Genomic DNA, 19,392 nt, shown 5'->3' with positions numbered 1-19,392 from the left:
TTTCTTTTTTCAAATTTGGTTCCTACTATTACCGAACGACATTGTTAAAAGGATGTCTTTTTCATTTATATCTGAATTTTCGATTTTTCTTAATATTTAAAGGTATATATGGTTGTCTAGGTGTCCACATAACAAATTATTTTCACTGTTCTTGGTAGTTTGAATTTTCTAAGCACTTTTTCAGGCGTTCTTGAGTAGAATTGCATTTACACTAAAATAAAGCCCAAGTGCTATTAGATCATAGAGATTAAAAAAGTAACAGAGGCTAGGTTCTCGCTTGTTAACGTCTATTTATTTTATGTTTTCATTCTGAAGGTCAAATCCTAAATATATAGCACGAATTCAGTTGTTGATGCGGTTGTCTGATCGCAAAATTTTGATAGTCTATGTTCTTTTTGTCTATAATTATGCATAAAAAAAAAATAAAAAGTAGATTTATTTAAAGAGCTGTAATGTTTTAAAAAATGAATTTTGTCTAAAAGAATTACTTTTTTAGTACTATTAATTATCTATTTTGCACTAAAGTAATTAAGATAGTACAAGTGTGCTGCAGGTGGCAACACTGGTCGTTTGTCTTACTATCACCAGGGCTTTTTTTTAAATTGAGTTTTTCTGTCGATTATGAACAACCAGATAACTTAAAACAGTGGAGTGGAAATTACCATCTAGCGTATATCAAGAAAACTTGTGGTAGTACTTGCTTCTAGAATTAAATTTGATAAAGCATAGCTTATAATGTTAAGTTGGTAACAAGTATATTTAACACATAAAAATAGTCAAATTACTACAGCCAGGCTGTGCTTTTCCGTAAATCATATTAGCCAAGCATTTCCTGATCGATTTCTCGTATTGCCCCACTTTGGTGTTTTTAGAAATCCTCATGTTCTCCTGAAATATTTCATTTTTATTAATTACAATGTTCGCTATAATTTGGGTGAAAACAAAAGTTATTTTAATGAACGTTTTTTACATTGTATAATAATTTGTTCATCAAATCACAGCAGAATCACTGTTAATGGGATCCTTGTGTGCTATACTTGCTACCGATAAATTATGTATTCTGCACCATTAATCCAATTAACCCAGTAATTCCCAACCAATTCTGGGTATTTTTGAAAATCACCCCCTTGCATATTTCACCCTTGCAATATTTCCTTGCAATATTTCCATTTTCCCTTGCAATATTTCATTTCTCGTAGTTGCATAATTTACATCAATTGTAGTGAAAAAAAAAATTTGAATAAAAGTTTTTTATTTTGCATTATAATTTGATCATGAAGTCGTAGCAAATTAGTTAGTGACATCCTTGTGTCTTATGCTAGTCAAGAAATGATTTTATATTATGCACAAATTTAGTCTGCTTAAGCCTGATCTCTCAGTGTTTGGTCTTATCCAGTTAATTTCTTTTCTTCAATGACAAATTATTCGCTGCACTAAATCCTTATCCGACTAAACATTTATTGTTTTAATGATTGCAGTAAAAGGAAAGAAAACCATAACAAATTCGAAAAATTTCATGTCGAACTTATTTCATACTAAAATACTGACACGCTCTGCCGATGAGGCAAGTGCCCAACGCTGGGAGAGATGTAGATAGATATATACAAATAAATATATACAATTAATCCCTTTCTCAACCATGAGACAAATCCGGACCCAGATGCCAGTGCTCCGGAGAACATTTAAACAGGTAAAAACTTAAGCGACATTAGGTTTTTTCATGGGTAAAGAAGTCAGATTTCAGTTGGACGCGATACTTGACTTCACCTTTGTAACAGTAACTCTAACACTGATTAGACTAGCTTAAACTAACTTAAATCTAACACTAACTTAAAGAATCTAATTTTAAATTAATTTGTTCCAATATATATATATATATACCAGCTGGGTCCCGGCGGCTTCGCCGCGGCAGGCTTCTATATATGGATTTATGGATTCTCATTGTCCTTTGTGTTCTAACCACAGACAGTGCTGGGTCTCGGTGGCTTTGCCACCGGTACCCGCGGGCCCCAGCATGGCACGCGGCAGGCTTCTATATACGGATTCTCATTGTCCCTTGTGTTCTGGGTCCTGGCAACACTGTGTCATTTTTGGAACGAATTGATAACGTAAATTGGTTTAGTTTTCTATTTTAAGGTTTTCGAATTGCTTTAATCCATTGTCAAAATATATATGGATTCTCATTGTCCCTTGTGTTCTAACACACAGACAGTGCTGGGTCCCGGTGACTTTGCCACCGGTCCCTTGTGTTCTGGGTCCCGGCAACGCTATGTCATTTTTTGATCGAATTGATAACGTAAATTGGTTTAGTTTTCTGTTTTAAGGTTTTCGAATTGCTTTAATCCATTGTCAAAATATATATGGATTCTCATTGTCCCTTGTGTTCTAACACACAGACAGTGCTGGGTCCCGGCGGCTTTGCCACCGGTCCCGTGTGTTCTGGGTCCCGGCAACGCTATGTAATTTTTTGATCGAATTGATAACGTAAATTGGTTTAGTTTTCTGTTTTAAGGTTTTCGAATTGCTTTAATCCATTGTCAAAATATATATGGATTCTCATTGTCCCTTGTGCTCTAACACACAGACAGTGCTGGGTCCCGGCGGCTTTGCCACCGGTCCCGTGTGTTCTGGGTCCCGGCAACGCTATGTCATTTTTGGATCGAATTGATGACGTAAATTGGTTTAGTTTTCTGTTTTAAGGTTTTCGAATTCCTTTAATCCATTGTCAAAATATATAAAAATATTTGTGCAATCGCCAGTTTTTTACATTTTAAGCAATTTAATAATAATTTCTTTTTGACGTTAATTGATACTTGGACAAATTTTTTTTGAGCAGCAAGCATTCTAAACTTCAACAATTTCTACTAAACTTCAAATTTTGGTTTTCTGCTTTAAGGTTTTTGAATTGCTTTAATCCATTGTCAAAATTAAATATACAAAAAACAAGTTTTTTAACGGGAAGTAAGGAGCGACCTTAAAACTTAAACCGAACAGAAATTACTTCGTATATGAAAGGGGCTTTTCCTCCTCATTATTATGGGAGTGCACTCGTTTCAAATAATAAGTTTGCATTGCAATACTTTACCCATCCCAGATGATTTGGAAATATTGCACGTGGGAGTTTCTGTAGAATGCAAATTCAGAGGCAATTTCAAAGCGGACGAGGCAATTTCAAAACATAGTTTCTGATCCACAAAAGCTTAACTCGAATTTTTGGCATCGTCATAGTTTTAATACGAACTTTTTTTTTTCATTGAAATACCAAAAATACTGCCAAGCACTGAAAAAGAAGAAGAAAAATAGTGACGGAAAACTGCACCAAAGTCGCAGGACACTGGAAAATATGACCAAAATTTTGCAGTTAATAAATAAAGCTGCATTTGGTTACTACAAACTAGACGATTTGATCTAAGTTTGGAATCATCTCTGTGATGCAATGTCAAAGGCATGCAAATCATTTGCAGATGTCATCGGACATCAAAGAAAAAGAAGAAGAAAAAAAGAACAGCCTCCCTTTACGGGGTCGAGGTGGCAAAACATTATTATCGTTATCTGCCACGAATTTTAAGAATTTTTTCTCATATCTTCAATGTCTGAGAAGAAATTTAAGAACTTAGAATTTGAAAATTCAAGATTTTTCAGTCTTCTCTTCAATATTTTAAATTGGACTTTTACTGTTTAGACATAATTTCAAAGATGTAAAATTTTGCGCTTTCTGTCTTATAGGGACAAAGGAACGACTTCCAAGAAGCTATGGAACGTGTCGACCTGGCTTACCTCAACGACATGCTGGTCAAAGATGAAACATCCTCTGGAGATGAAGCAGGTAACTCAGAGGGTCCAAAACCAGCCACATCTGCTGACGTAAAATTTCAAAGCGATGTGGTCAGTATTGAAGAAATACTGGATATGGCAAAGAATTTAGGCTCTGGAGATGGAGAGTTGGACTGTAAAATTATATATCAGTATTTGAAGGTTAGTTGACTTATATATAGTTTAGATGCGTGCTTTTTATGGTGTTACTTTTTAGCTCTATTTGGGGGGGGGGGCTATAAAAATATCAATTATTTTTCATCATTTTAACATGGCTAAAGATCACTATTTTGAGGTGAATAACAAATGAAATTCTTATTAATGCATTAACCAACATGTAATTGCAGTTATGTAGTGCTTATATAATGCTGTTTCCCCTTTAAAAACAACTCGTAACAAGATACTTGCCTTTATTTGGTTTTATTTTTCTCCGTTTTTACCGGAAGCTTGTTATACATCTTTATGTAAGTTGGTCCAAAATTTGTATTTTGTTCAACATTATTTTAAAAACTTTTTCCTCAAGACAAGTTTTTCAAAGAAAAGTAAAGAGCTCTATTAAGCCAAGAATGAGCAAAAATACAGTCAAATAATCTTCCAAGCGTAAAACTACCATAAATCACTGTCAATAGATAAATGAAACTCAACCACTTGTCATTCTTCCCCAGTTTTCTACCGTGAATGCAGCATGCTAAAAACAGAAAAATAGCGAAAGGGATTTTATTCCAGATCAGGCCGTATGCCAGCTGCGTGCAAAGCAGACGTGATAATCACTATGTTATTGAATATTGTAAATAGTACATGTACTATTTACTTGAGCAAAACTGTACAAAATCTGTTGAGCTATTTCCAATGCTGATTGCTTATTTTCAAGGTGATTTTGTAGGGCATAAGAAAACATATCTTTCCTGAAAACTTTCCCCTTTTCGGCCCCTGTTTCTTTGTATATTTGAAGTCGTAAATCTAGTATCTTATAAATCACTGTCATAATAACGTCTTGCGTTGTGTGATGTAAAACCAACTGACTCGTAGAATACATTCTTGATGTCTTACCACAGTCTACAATTGAGAAATAGCTTGAAGTAGCTTCTCGCAGAGGGTTTCGAGTGACACAGCAGTAATTTTGCAGGTTAAAATTTTGACTCCTTAGAATTCTAACAATTTTGTAAATGAGCCAAATTGGAAATTCTAGAAATCTAAACTCTTTATTGAGAAAAAAGTTTTTTCTGCCATCAAAAGTGTCATTTGTCAGGATGTGTAAGTGTTAAATTTATAATTTTTATTTTCCTTTGAAAGTAAATTTTTTCGCTAATTATGGCTTTTAAAACAAATAGTCTGACTCGTTGACAGAAAATAACAGGACAAATTATGAAAGAAACTTTCCATTATTATTGATGAAACTTTAGTACCTTTAGCCGAGAGTGACATAAAACAAAAAATTTAGTCCCCAAGTTCCTTATAATGCATAGTAGTCTGTTGTGCACTTGTAGTAAAGTAAACTGCCTATATTTTTTTCTGTAATCTGACGTCTTGGAACGAAAATAATAAGAAATAGCTAATTACCATTAATGATAATTGAAATATGGAGCGTTCCATAAGTCTTTGTTTATTTTTCAGCTTCTTCTTCAGAAATGGGGAATTGGTCTCAATAACCGAACAGAAGTGGAGAAACGAGCAGTGAAGGGAAAGCTACAGTCTGCGACCTATGCTCAAACCCAATCATATTTGAGGCCCTTGATGAAAAAACTTAGACAGAATAATCTTCCTCCTGACATTCAAGAAAGTCTGACAGAAATCATTGGGCACTTGTTGGACAGGAATTATATAGCAGTAAATATTATCTGTCTTCTGACATTTGTGAGAAATTTCAAATTTCTGAGATTCTTTTCAGAAATTTGAATTTTCAGAAATCTGAGATTTCTGAATCTGAGATTCAGAAATCTGATTTTTTTTTGTGTGTGATGAAATCTGAGATGAATCTTCAGAAATCCCTAATCAAATCTATGATCTGTCTAATCTGTGATCAAATCTGAAATCTGCGATCAATCTTCAGAAATCTGTGATCAGTCTTCAGAAATCTGTGATCAAATCTGTGATCTGTCTAATCTGTGATCAAATCTGAAATCTGTGATCAAATCTTCAGAAATCTGAGATTTCAGAAATCTGAAATCATGAAATCTGAGAAATTTTCAGAAATCTGAGATCCTGAGATTTTCTTTTCAGAAATTTCTGAGATTCAAATATAAAGTCAAAGCTGTGGCTAGAATCTAAAAGAAAACAACTAGTTATTTAATATAGTATTATAAATATTTGCGGTTAGCCAATTCGTGCAGGATATTTGCATATTTCTGCCTGTGTATGCATGGCGAAAGGGAAAGAACTCTGCCTTAGTTCATTGGAATAACATCCACATCTATGTATTGAATATACATACGGCCAGTTTTGCCTAAATTCGAGTTTTTAAAGTATATTTTGATTTGTATATAAGTGCGACTGTGACTAACTGGGGGCATGTGACGGGGCGCGAGGCTGTGTCATTAGCTGGGCCACAGTTAATTAGTATAGTAAGATGTAAAAAAAATAGCTTAGTTTTCTTTAGAAAATGAAGATTATCGAGTTTTAAGGAAAAAGAGCATATTCAGGATGAAAAAAATAACGACAAAACTACAAATTTTTCGAACAGATGAAACGGAGAGAAGATTAAAAAAAGGGATTAGAGGAAAAAAGAGATAAAAAGAAAGAATCGAAAAAAGCATATTGACTTAAATTTAACTCTAGGTGTCTTTGGGAAGTTTGTGGGAAGTTTAACTAGTTGTATAAATCAAGCTCTAGATAAAGGTTACCAAGTTGTAAATGGGTTCAACTGGTTTGAATGGTAAATGGTTCAATGGTAAATGGGTCCAAGGTCTTTTTTTGTGGGAAAGCTTGTCTAATTTTATGAAGTTGTTATGATCTTTTTTGTGACCTTGATCATTACTGAAGCTGTGCAGGTATACTGTTTCGAGAATCAGATCCAATAGTGTTAAGTATCCTTAAGACTCTATAGTAAAGTATCTGTTGAATCTTGTTTTAAGTCGATTTTGCATACAAATTCAGCCCTGTGTGTGTCCACCACATGCTAATAGCCGCATGCTCAAGTAACCAAACTCTAACAGAGATCATGAAAAGGTTTGCGTCAGTCATTTGGCCCTGACTCCCTCTCCTTTCGCTATTATCTCCTTCTACTCTCCAGCTATCCAGTTCATCGAGAATTAGTAAGAATGCTAATAGCTAAACCCCAACTTTCACAGACCCATCTTTAACAGAGTGGCGAAGGGATTTTGTTTGGATAGGGGAGCAGATCGGGATCAGAATCAGATTTTAGAACAGATCTTATGCTAGGATTTAAGAAACTATACAAATAAAAAAAAAACAAACAAAGAAAGTGAATCTATTCACTAGTATATACAGCTGTTTTTCACCTGGGGAACGCGCAAGTGCATGACTATTGAAGAAACTGTTCAGCACTTCTATTTGAGTATGACCCACACCAAACATAACCAATTGAACTGAAACATATGTGCCGTAAATCAAAACTCTCAGAAAGATTTAGTGACACTATAGCTCAGCACCTATTCCTTGTGCTTGAAAAATTTAAATATTGACTAGTGATCAAGATGCTTAACCAATGCCACCAATTTAATAAAATGTAGAGGGGTGGTGATTTTTTTGATTTTTCAAAATAAAGATGTAAAAAATAACTGAACATTATTAACAAAAACACCTTAATAGTGGGTAGCGGGACTCTGCTGCTTGGAAAAACTGTTGCCTAACCTATCCTAACCCTGAGGGGGGGGGGGGCAGAAAAGGGAGATTTAAAAGAGAAAAATAACTTTAAAATTGGAGAAGGTATTTAAAGAAAAACTATCGAGAGATAATTTCACCTCCTCCTCTCCAAGCTATACTGAACTGAAAACAAATATCATGCACTAATTTGTTTATACCACCATTTCAACGGTAGCTCCAACCCTGTGAATAAAAATCGAGTTTAGAGTCAGTAACAATTTTGACCTCATCCCATCGCCGATAATTATGAGGTGCATTCGTGTAATGGTGCTAGTTATGTTTATTTTCCATTTAATTTACCTAAACTATGCATTAGGTTGTAATTTTTCTAGGTACCAGCCGTAATGTCTCAACAAGTTTTATCGTACCTTGAGGTGTTTTTGGAGAACAAAACACTGATAAAAACTCTCAGTGCCAAGGATGGACTTTGAGATTTTTTGAATGCAGGAACTTTTGAATTATTAATCTTTTGAAACCGTCACACATTCAGATGGCAACCAATCTTCAAAACATGAATATTGCTCTGTAGGAAAATGTACAACAAGATTCAGGATTAAGACTAGATAGATAAATATACGCATTTGAAATTCAGTGACCATATACTTGCCAAAAACTTAAACATAACAAAATTAAGTCACTGCCTTCCGTTCTTCCAGGCTCATCTCTATAAAAATTCTAACTCTATCAATTTACTTATGGATAGGGAGTCCGCTTTTAATAATTTTTTCAAAGTGTAATAAACTTAATTAATAAGCTTTTCAACTGTTTAGTATTGCAATTTAATCTTGATGACATTCAGTTTGTGTTACCCAAGTCAAAAAACTTAAAATAAGTAATCAAAAGGTTAAATAACTACAGTTTAAATCCTTTTTTTTGGATTCTTGGTGGAAAGTAAAAATGGGGTGGAAAGTAATAATGGACTTGGCTCATTTTAACGCTAATGTCTTGACATCATAGCCTGTTTAATTCAGTCGTATCAAGACATTTCTGCTATACTATTTTGACACAGAGTGGTTTCAGGTAATTAAAGCTTTGCATATTTTTCGTCTATATTTTTTTTTTGTTTTCCTGTCCTTTCTAGCTCCTTAACATTATTTCTCAAATTTCAGGCAAATGATGCTTATTTAAGGATGGCTATTGGCAACGCTGCTTGGCCTATTGGTGTCACTATGGTTGGTATCCACGCCCGACCAGGGAGAGAGGGTATTTTCTCACAGAAAGTCGCCCATGTGCTAAACGACGAAACTCAGCGAAAATATATCCAGGTAATCTTCAGTTGAATGGCAAAGACTAAGATGCACTACGCAGCGTAAACTATATCACAATATTTATTTTATAATACATACATACAAATAAATTTATAATACATACATGCAAATAAAATATGTAAAAGTGATGAATGTATAGAATAACTAGCAATAAAATTAGATAAAAAGAACACTTTTTCTGTAATCAATATATTCCAAATGCTTGCTCTTGATAAAAATTATGTATCAAAAGCATTTATTTTGCCATTGGTAATTTGCTTAAGGTTACTTATGCAGAAGGTTTCCTTTTGTGAAGATTGTTGAAAATTGTTTCCTATATGATGAAAATTGTGCTTTTTTTGCTTTTTCTCCTCTCTTTCTTCTCTTCTATACCATCAGTAATATAGTTTGTACATTTTGATCGGTAATAAAATATTCCGTACAGTACATTCAAACATCCAGTTTCTCGCTGTTAGTAAAAAGGATAGTAAAAGGTGAAGCCTGCATTATATCGCTTGAGTAATCCTTTGCCGTTACTAGTTTCTATTGAAATCGATCGCTGCATGGAAGGACTTCAATTCCTTTTGAAAATTTGAATATAAGCGATCAATAGGCAATGAGAATAAACTTAGCATGGAAAAAAAAAATTTCGATGGATAATTTTATCAAAATTAAATTATTGGAATATCTTAATTACGGGGGAAATATCAGCTTTATTTAGATTTGTATGGTAATAGTTATATTCAAATTCGAACTACTTAGGAAATTGACACTTATTTTGCATTAAGTCCAGTGGACATTGTCCGTCACACATCAATCCAAAATCAATCCAGTTCTTTCGTTCTTTAGTTCTATAACTGTCTACTTTAGTTTTGCCCTAGGAATGACGAATGGACGGATGATAGATATGAACTGAAATCATCTTTATACAATCCTAATAAGGGCTTATGCCAGATTTGCCTCTCACTCACTTGGACTATCTGTCTTGGCTTTTTCTACAATTAGCCATGGCTTGATGCCCACAACTACTTGATTTTAATTCAAAGATTTTTCTACTTGATTTTCTAAAAGCTAACAAACAAGTATTTGTCCGACAAGAGAGTCATACTCTCTCCGACTCTGTCCGACAACAGAATCACACTGCATAGAATCTCAGTCAGGTTGACCAAGAATTTATAATTGACATAAGACCGTTAGATTGCCTGGAATGAGAGGTAAACAAGGCACGCCTGCCTTGGACCAGAATTTCGTTGACTGTCTGTGTTTCAGACCTGTTGATTTTTGTGATTATTTTATTACTTATTTTATTATTTATACACAATTTTTTTAATTTTCTATTTATTTTGTTATATACATATATATAAATATATATTTTTTTTATTATTCTATTATGTATTATTATTTTATTGTTTTTATCATTAATTACTCCTGGTTTCATTGACATTTAATCAGTCTTTCATACCTTAAGTAAATTTACAAATAAATTTAACTATTAAAGGATTATTCTATAAAATGGTTTTGTTTTCAGTGGTTATCTCATTAGGTATATCGTATGGTTAGTATAATATTTAAAATTTGACAAGCCTGAAAAAATTACCATTGCCAAAGAGGGATTCTCTTGTTCAGCTACAAAGCTTTTGTCTTACTAATACAGTATTGTGTACAGTATTTGTACAGTTTTGTATAGTTACACGCCGGTTATTGGCAGTGGGAGTTTATGAGTTTTTTCATGCGGGAAGGGAATGCATGATGCTTCAAAAATAAGGTTTTAGCTTCAAATTTGCAATTTGTCTTGAGCAGCCCTTCACATCAGTAAGAAGGGGGAGAGGGAGGGGGGAATTCCCTTCTTTTGGAAAGATATATTTGTACTATGTAATATGGATGCAGGATTATCAGCCTCTTATTGCAGGCCTGATTTTAGTATGAAGTTAAGATTAAGTTCATATGTTCACCTGCATAGAGATGGAAGGGGTGGGGCCCATCCCCCACGAGCTATAGCTATCCAACGATTTTTCTAATTAAGGATTTTTATATCATGACCCCTAAAGTCTTTTTGGAATTTAAAAATTTCTTTGTGGAAACTAGTTTTTTTTTCTTTTTTTTTAAATCTAATAAGCATCATATTTATATGGGAAGGGAGGAGGCACCTCTAAAAAGTCGTCAATTTTGATGGAATATAGATTTTGGTGCAGAATTCATTTGAACCATATTACCAAATCTTCTCTATTCTTACATTTTTTTTCTGTTGTGGGCAAACTCACTTTTCACAGGCTTGCATAATTAAAATGAACAATAAATCGTTTGCTTATGATCATGATGTGATATTGTTGGTCGTAATACATCAATAGTGATATTACTCTAATTGATCTATATCCAAACTGTCTTGCTAAGATATTCTTAACTGTCTCAGTAACCTATCATCTTTATGAATCATATGTGTGTGTCAGTATTACAGCTAATGGGCATAATTCTTTGAAGCATGCAGATGAGATCTGTTGGAAGTGGAGGTTGTAACCAACGACTTTTTTTTTTTTTTTTATTATTTTTATTTAAGAAGGATCGTTTCAATAGAAAAAAAGGGGCCAAAAACATAAAAAAAGTTAGCCTTTAATATCTAGGGAGCCTGTACTGCAAAAATATGCAATAATTTCTGCCATAAATGAACCATGGGACAAAACAAACAAACAAAGAAAATGCATTTGAAACAAAAAGAAAAAAAAAAAAGAGTTGGCATGAATAAACACACAAGAATTAATTATTGTAATCCTGCTAAGCAAATGCATAAATGTTATTCACAATAGAGTATGAAAATATTTAAATTTATCCTAAACCATCCAAAAGAAAAAACAAAATCTGCTAATTAGAGAAACTAACGACCAAACCTGACTAGCAACCTGGAGTTTTTGGGACCTGTTTTTTGGTATTTTTTATGGATACAACTTCGAAGCACTAGCTAAAGAAGGACAAGAGGGAAAATTTTGGGCTTACTATCGTACTTGGTAAAATGGTAATATTTAGGGTGGAAGTGAATAAAGTTAAGGCCTGCCTTAACGTTACGAAATGAAATAATTGGAAATGGTCATTGTAATAATAAAATATGAAATTACTTAGGATCTGTAGACTTTAACTCCTATTCCTTAACAAAGATGAATGGTGTCATCGAATAAATTCAAAGAGAGTGGAAATGCACTAATGGCGGTTTAATTCGGTTACTGGAATCAGTCACTGCATTTATTCTTGTTTGGGGGGAGTGGGTACTGTTTAAAAGCTGAGTGTACATACAAATTTAACAAGTTCACTTATTGAAATCAAATGATCTGTTGATCCGAAATCATAAACCGGACATCCGCTTTGAACAGCAAATCTTTAGTACTAAGGTCTGCTTTGCCTTCTAGAGAACTGTGCTGCTTAATGAGTCTAATACTTGTAGCTTATACTTTTTTTTTATGGAAATCAGGCAAGAAAATATTGGAAATTAGAGTGGCTGGTTTTGTTCAGCTGCACAGGGACTAGTATCTTTATATCCAGTGTTTAAACATGGCAAATGTGGAAAGACCTCAGCTTAAAAACTTTTTGAGGGTTACTTCCGTCTTTAAAATCAGTGTAAGACATAGTTGCTCCTAGTCTTACGAAGCGATTTTGTATCTGGAAAATATTCTGTTCTGTGCATGGGTTTGTTTCCCATATTTGTGTATATCTAAGACGAAAATCAAATGTAAAGTTTGAGCACACAAGGAGCACACAATTTAGTTGAAAGCACACAAGGAGACTTTTGAAATAAAAATTAAGCTTTGAATGTACAATTTTATCCTTTTGATTTGGCATATTAACTGTTAAAATATCAATATTAAATACAATATTAATGTTTAGTAACAAATGAGTTTGCTTTTTGTGTGGACGAGAGACGTGATTTTTTGCACATTTTTCTATCTAGTATTTATATATTTTATTTTATAGGAGCTTGTTAAAGTTGAATATTTTTTAGAACTACATTTGTTCATTTGACAAGAAGTGCAAAATCAGAACACATTGCTTCTAAAAGTTGTTTTAGCATTAAAGAATATATCTTTATCCAATCTTATTCTTAACATAATCTTGGAAAATAAAGCAAGGATTTATTCAAGTTTATTCGGAAACAAAAGCGATCCATATCATTGGGCGACGTAAAATCTGAGTAATGATGACTTGTTAAGTAACTCTGCAGATTTTGACTTTAGAAGTCCATTCTGGTCACCCAACAGCCAATTTATTGCTCTTGAGGCTTCTCTTATCTGCCCTTCAAACTACAGTCTTTGGAAGTGCTTTGTATATTTCCTTAGAGCTGTTGAATGTAAACAAATTCTTAAAAGAATACCTTCTTTTCTGAAACTGTCCCATTTCAGTCCTAGTTCATTTTCTAAGTTCTAGAATTCTTTTATGTTCTGACAATGACCTATTACTTTACGCTTTCATCCATTTTTGTCATTGCAAAATCTTTTGTCTTTTTGTTTTCTTTGGGAGAAACTTCTTGAAAAATTGGTTTTTGTGCTCATCTCTCTTTTAGTGTCCGATTCCACACAAGATTGAACTTATTGAAATGGAAGTCTTTGTACTTTTTCTTCAACTTCAGTTCAGAGGCTTCAGTTCTGGACTGATTTTAAAATAAAAGTATAATTGGAATGGATAGTTTTTACTACTTAAAACGAGACGTAAATTCTTGATCTACTATTGTATTATAGTATTATTGAGTAATACAATATTACTATTGTATTGTATTATTGTATTATTGATGTACTATTGAGAACCTGTTGATTATTTTTTTTAATTTTTTTTTGCTTTAATAGGAAGGATTTATTTTAAACTTTTTTTTATATATTTTGAAATATTTGCTCGTTTAAAGTAACTTAAACATAAAGTGGACGTGATCGTTTGAACTCTAAAACAAATGCTGCATTTAATACTGTTAAATAACTGTGATCAAATCTAGGATATTTCTTGTCTGGTCCCTAGCAGTGTTTAAGCTAAGTACATAATGCAAAACAAAATTGCAAGCACACAAGGAGATTTTTGGTATGAATCAGGGTTGTATTTCTGCTGGGACCCAATTTAACTTCTGCTGGGACAAGTTAAATTAAGCAGTATCGTGAAAAAAAACAAACTAGACAATAATAATAATAAAATTCGACCACTTACACATTCCGTTCTATTAACCGGTGAAGGGAGATTAAGAAGGGGGAATCTCATTCAAAATTGATATCAAGTTTGCTCTCTGACTTTGCTAATATTTGTCCGTAGATTGAAATGGGAAAAGCAGAAGCTTATCCTTTTTGTTCTTATATGGAAGACACCTGCATAGCTTTTCGGATTGGTTTGTTGTCTTATCTGTGTGTGTGTTTCCTTTATGCATTACTCCACTGTTCATCTGATTGCCAAAAACCTTTATAAGTTATTGAGTACACTCTTGCTAAGGTTTCAGGTATGGAACCCCCAAGACCTTCTTAATGCTTTTGTACTGACTGAAATTGGATACCCCTTAACACAACAAGTTGTCAATCCCTTTCGTTCATGTTATTTAAATTTTCTGAATATTCAATTAACGCGTGATTTAATTATATATTCTGTCATCTAATAAACTTCTGAAGTTATAAAATTTCCTTTTCAATAAATTCATTGAATTTTAAATTCAACAGTTTCGTTAATTTGGTAATCAACCTAATACTCGTCAAATTCCAAAAATACTATTGTTATTTTATATCTGGCGAAAGTGTTCCTGTTGGAGTTGTTGGGGTGAAATTTTCCCCGGGGGTAACTATCGGGTGGTAATTCAGTGGGAGGGGGGATTTTTTTTTTATATAAAAATAGATTCTCTTTGCAAATCTTTACGACTCTTTGCATGTGTAACCGCAATAAATTAATTATGTAATTTATATAAATGTAGAATAAAGGAAAACTTTCTTCAGTCTGGAATTAACTCTATTGTGGAAATCATGACGTTTGAAAAAATCGATCTTCATGTTTATGGATTAAGTGCATTATCGTGTTTTTCAATTTATGGATTCGATCCCCAATGAAGGGGACATTTTAGCGGGTTGGAATAGCACGGGAAGGTAAAATTTTGTGAGAAGATGATTGTCCACGGGGCAAATTTTCGAATGCTTTAGAATTTAAAAGATTATTAGTTTGGTAGGGAGGGGGGGTTTCTATGTCGAAATTTGCCTTGAATTTTCTTTGTTTTGAGATTGCGACAACGTGCGTTGAGTAATCTAGTAAATAATGAATTTACGTAATATGGTGTGTTCACTTTAATTTTTTCACTTCATTAGTTTTGCTGTCCTTAATCTGAATTGTCCTTAGTCCTTGTTGAACTTCGTGAGTCCTGGTTGAACTTCGCTGAGGTAAGGATGCTGGGACCGTTTTGAAAAATTTCATTTTAGTTTTAATGATTTTATCCTGTTGTTAGTTTGTTCTTCTTATATGTTTTTGTATTGCTGAGGACGGCCCTTAGACATAGGGCCGAAATATTCATTCTAATTTGTTTCCCACGGTATTGAGAAATTCCCTATTGTTCTTCTGGTTTTTATTGCCTTCGAGAATTACCGAAAAAGTAAGAAAGATTCGTCTAATAGTTCTAAAATGGTTACATTACGCGTGCGATAATTCAAACTTCAGTTTGTCAAAGTTTTATTAGACTTATCTTAAGATTCTTCCGGCCTAAAAAAGTTCTAATTTCTTAGAATCTTGTGAGTGAGAAAGGAGGAGAAAATACAATTAAGAGCAAAAGAAATTTCTAATTTTCTTGGAAACTAAACAACATAGGAGAAATGGGTTTGAATTAATCAATGGAACTTGCTTTTTTTTGAGTTGATGGGATGTAAATAAGATTTTACAAAAACACCGTACAACAGTTTTTTGATAACTGCAGCTGCTTTGCTGAACTGTGTTCGTTTTATAAGAGTCAAGGGGAAACATGCTATAACTGGCGCGAAAATTGTCAAAATATCTTATCTCACAGATTAATTTGCATAATTTCATACTCAGTCGTCTATGTACTAAAAATGAAACCACATTATTGACCTAAACTTTTTAATTATCACAGATAGTCACTTTTTCTGCGTTTCTTAGATGCACGAGGTGTTATTTTGAGCTGTTCAAGAAGAAAAAATCAAAAATTTTATTGTAGAAAGCTGTAAGCAAGGAGCAACTCGGCCCATAGTAGCCCAAACTCTAAAAAATGGAACTTTGATAACAACTAAGAGATAAAAGAATTGAATTTTTACTCCGCTTCCAAATGTATAAAATCCATTTAGTTTAATGTTACCCATCAAAAGCTATAGCTCCCAAGAAGTAAATTAATCTTAATGAAAAGTACACCGTGAGATTTAGCATATCAGAGACTAGCGTAAGAGGTTTCAAGCTCCTATTTACAGAAATATGGAATTTTGTATTTTTTTTTTGCCAGAAGGAAGATGTGCGTTTATTTGTTTGTCTTGTTTTTTTTTTCCGAGAGGTGTTCGTGTAGAACCAATGGTTCTAGAAAATCGCTATGGTGCTCGTTAGAACGGAAGATAAAAGTTCTAGTGCTCTTTTTAAGTAACCAAAAAGATTTTACCGATGGGAAGTGGTGTTTTGTGCCATTTTGTGGCACCAAACTACGATTTTACCCCAAGGAGGACTAAGTTGCTATCGCTTGACAAACCTGATCTGCACAATCGATTTATATAATGTAAAAAAATCTATGTACTTATATTCCAAGTTGCAGAGAAAGTAGGCCTAATGCCGCACGGTAGGCCATTTGCTCCTGCTAAGTCGCGTAGTCCATACAACATAATGGTTAATATGGATATTGGTCTTAATGCTTAATTTAACTAAGTGATTTAGTTGATTCTGCGGAAAATTATGTTTAGTTATGTATAATTGTTGATCAGCTCTCGGGAATGAGGGACGGTGGGCTATTGTTTAGGCGGGGGGGGGGGGGGGAGGGGCTTATTAGATGCCTAAACGAACGAATTTCTATATCCAAATCGTCTAACTCTTTATAAGCCTTTTGATAAACAGAAAGGAGTAAGGTATGGGGAGCGAAAATAGGAATTAATATTTCATCTCCCTCAATTCAGGCTAGTCTAGAATTAGGATTTTTTGAGGTGATACCTTGCTTCTTACTGCAAAAAAAAAATGTGTTGGACATTTATTTTAAAGCTTCATTTAACTTAACTGATTTGATTCATATTTCGTAAATTAACTTATACAGGGTGATGTATAGGTGCGCATCAGCTATTATGAAGGAGGGGTAGCTTGTCATTTTGTAGGGGAGGAGGGTTGACGGCGTAAAGAGTGGATTTTAGTTTCAAAAATTACAACTTTCATTAAGCCTTCTGATAAACATTAAATGAGTTTTTGTGAAGGGGGGGGGGAGCTGATATCTACATCTAATTCCACTTAATTCAGGTAAAAACTCTGGTCTACACATATGTTATTGCTGCTAATGGAGAGAGGGGGGTGTTTTAAAAGTGCTCTTCCTTTTGCGAAAATATTTTTTCTACATTGAACAAGATGTAACATTCACATACCTAATGCCACAGAGGCAAAGAAGATGAGAAAGGGGATCATGAGCCACGCCAGGAAATTTCCGGGGGGGGGGTAGGCAAGTGCTACCAAGAGCTTTGTTCTCAGCGATTTGAAATGGTAATATCTCTTTTTCTGTTTATATACAATGTATTTAAACATATGTATGTAGAGTAATTAAACAACATGATAACCCTATTCTTGAGGTCACGATGGCTTCAGCCGCGTAGAAGATCAAAAGTCATGCAGGAACAATAATACCTCTTTCTGTCCTTCTGGAATTACTTAGTGAAAATATTGTTAAGAACAAATTCAACAACATGCTGTTCATCAAAAATATTAACTAAATATTCAAATTTTTTTCAAAAATTTTAATTGTGATTGAACATTTTAATTCCTACGCAGAAAAACTGAAAAGCGGAACGCTAACAATCCTACCAATCAATTGAAAATTATTGATACATAAAATTTAATAGCAAGAAAGGGGGAGGGAGGTTAGGAAACATGTAACACACTTGTTTAGGCCTGGGCATGATTTGAAAAACGATCAGAAATTAAATAAAAAAGAAAAGCATTGTTTAAACTCAAAGTAGGGAGCATCATTGGAACTTCAAACAAACAGAAATTATTTTGTATTTGAGGGGGGACCGCGCCTCCTGGATCCATCCCCCTTTACGCTAAAGTTTGATTTTTTTTTTCTTGTCTCAATACCTCGAGAACGAATGCTGAAACACAAGGTCCGTTGAATTGGAATAAGAAGCTTTTAAAAAACTAAAATCTTTAGTGTTGAATCTTTTTTGAAGGATTAAAAATCTGAAAAATCTGAAAAAGATTGAAAATCTTTTTTGAAGGATTAATGAAAAGGCTTCCCCCGCTTCATATGTAGAATAATTTCTGTTCGTTTTAATTTTCAATAACCCTCCTTACTTTCGGTAAAAAAAAATGTGTTTTTTAAAATCTAATTTAATTCGAATGTTGAAGTGGGCAAAGAAAAAATAATGTGTTCTCAACTATAGGAAAGCTAAATCGCTCTATTAAAATTAACACAAATTTATATGCTTTCCATGTTGTATTATTTCTTTCATTCAATTACTGTTTTGATTTGTTAAACTAAAAAATAATTGAAATTCAACCACGAGTAGCATCTTCTACCACTGAAGACCTGCCTAATCACAGGCTTTTAAGCGTCTTAACGCTAGAAATTTTTAGAACCGATTTTCTTAGAATTCCCTTTTTATATCTTTTTTTCTTTCTTCTTTCTTTACAACAAAGACTTTTGAATTTCGTAGATTAGCCAACTAGTGGTGCTGGAAATTGAAGAATTTTCTTGTAGAAAGAAAGAACTTGTAGTTGCGCATGAAAGTGATATTGCTTGACGATTTTAACAGTATTTTTTGGCTTTTCATCATTTCTTTTCGTCTTGTCTGAACTATTAAAGGGCATTAACACCTGGCTTCATTGACTTACATCATCTAACTTTCTTTTAAGGGTTTAAAGAGGCTGATGACAAGATGTCAGATTTTCTTCCCGACAGATCCTTCAAGATGTGTTGAATATGGAGCCAGTTCAGAACTGTAATGTGCAACCGTGGAGAAAAAACTATTTTGTGCAACGTGTGTAAATTTGTGTAACTATTTTGTACCCATATACTATTTTGAGTATATGATTTTGTAATTTAGCTCATACTGAGGGTTGAACGAGAGTAAACTTGAATGATTTTTATATTTGGATGTACACAGTTCTATATAGGATATGTCCGAGATACATTGTTAGAAAATGAAGCGAAATGCTTATCAAAATTGCAAAATCAAAATTATAAAAAAAAGAGTTGGAAACCCTATGTCATAGCTCCATATAAAATGCTAAACTGTTATTATATTTTGAGAGGCAGGGAGATATGCAGAGGAATTTATTAAACCAAACGGCATGAATTGCATAACAAATACTGCAAGTTACAAACTCACTTTTT

The 19,392-nt window shown here is 33.5% G+C and overlaps 1 protein-coding gene across 1 annotated transcript in view; it reads left to right on the top strand.

The window, feature by feature from the left end:
* Positions 1-19,145, top strand: part of LOC136026679 (pre-mRNA-splicing factor 18-like) — a 34,337-nt gene extending 15,192 nt beyond the window's left edge. The window contains exons 4-7 of the mRNA XM_065703420.1: positions 3,727-3,975; positions 5,428-5,640; positions 8,745-8,900; positions 18,912-19,145. Of these exons, the coding sequence (XP_065559492.1) occupies positions 3,727-3,975; positions 5,428-5,640; positions 8,745-8,900; positions 18,912-19,001 (708 nt within the window). The 3' untranslated portion in view covers positions 19,002-19,145. The remainder of the gene's footprint in view (positions 1-3,726; positions 3,976-5,427; positions 5,641-8,744; positions 8,901-18,911) is intronic.
* The last annotated feature ends 247 nt before the right edge of the window (positions 19,146-19,392 follow it).

The sequence above is a fragment of the Artemia franciscana genome, chromosome 4 (genome assembly GCF_032884065.1).
Source record: "Artemia franciscana chromosome 4, ASM3288406v1, whole genome shotgun sequence".
NCBI lineage: Eukaryota > Metazoa > Arthropoda > Branchiopoda > Anostraca > Artemiidae > Artemia > Artemia franciscana.
This window is presented reverse-complemented; position numbering and strand designations above follow the sequence as displayed.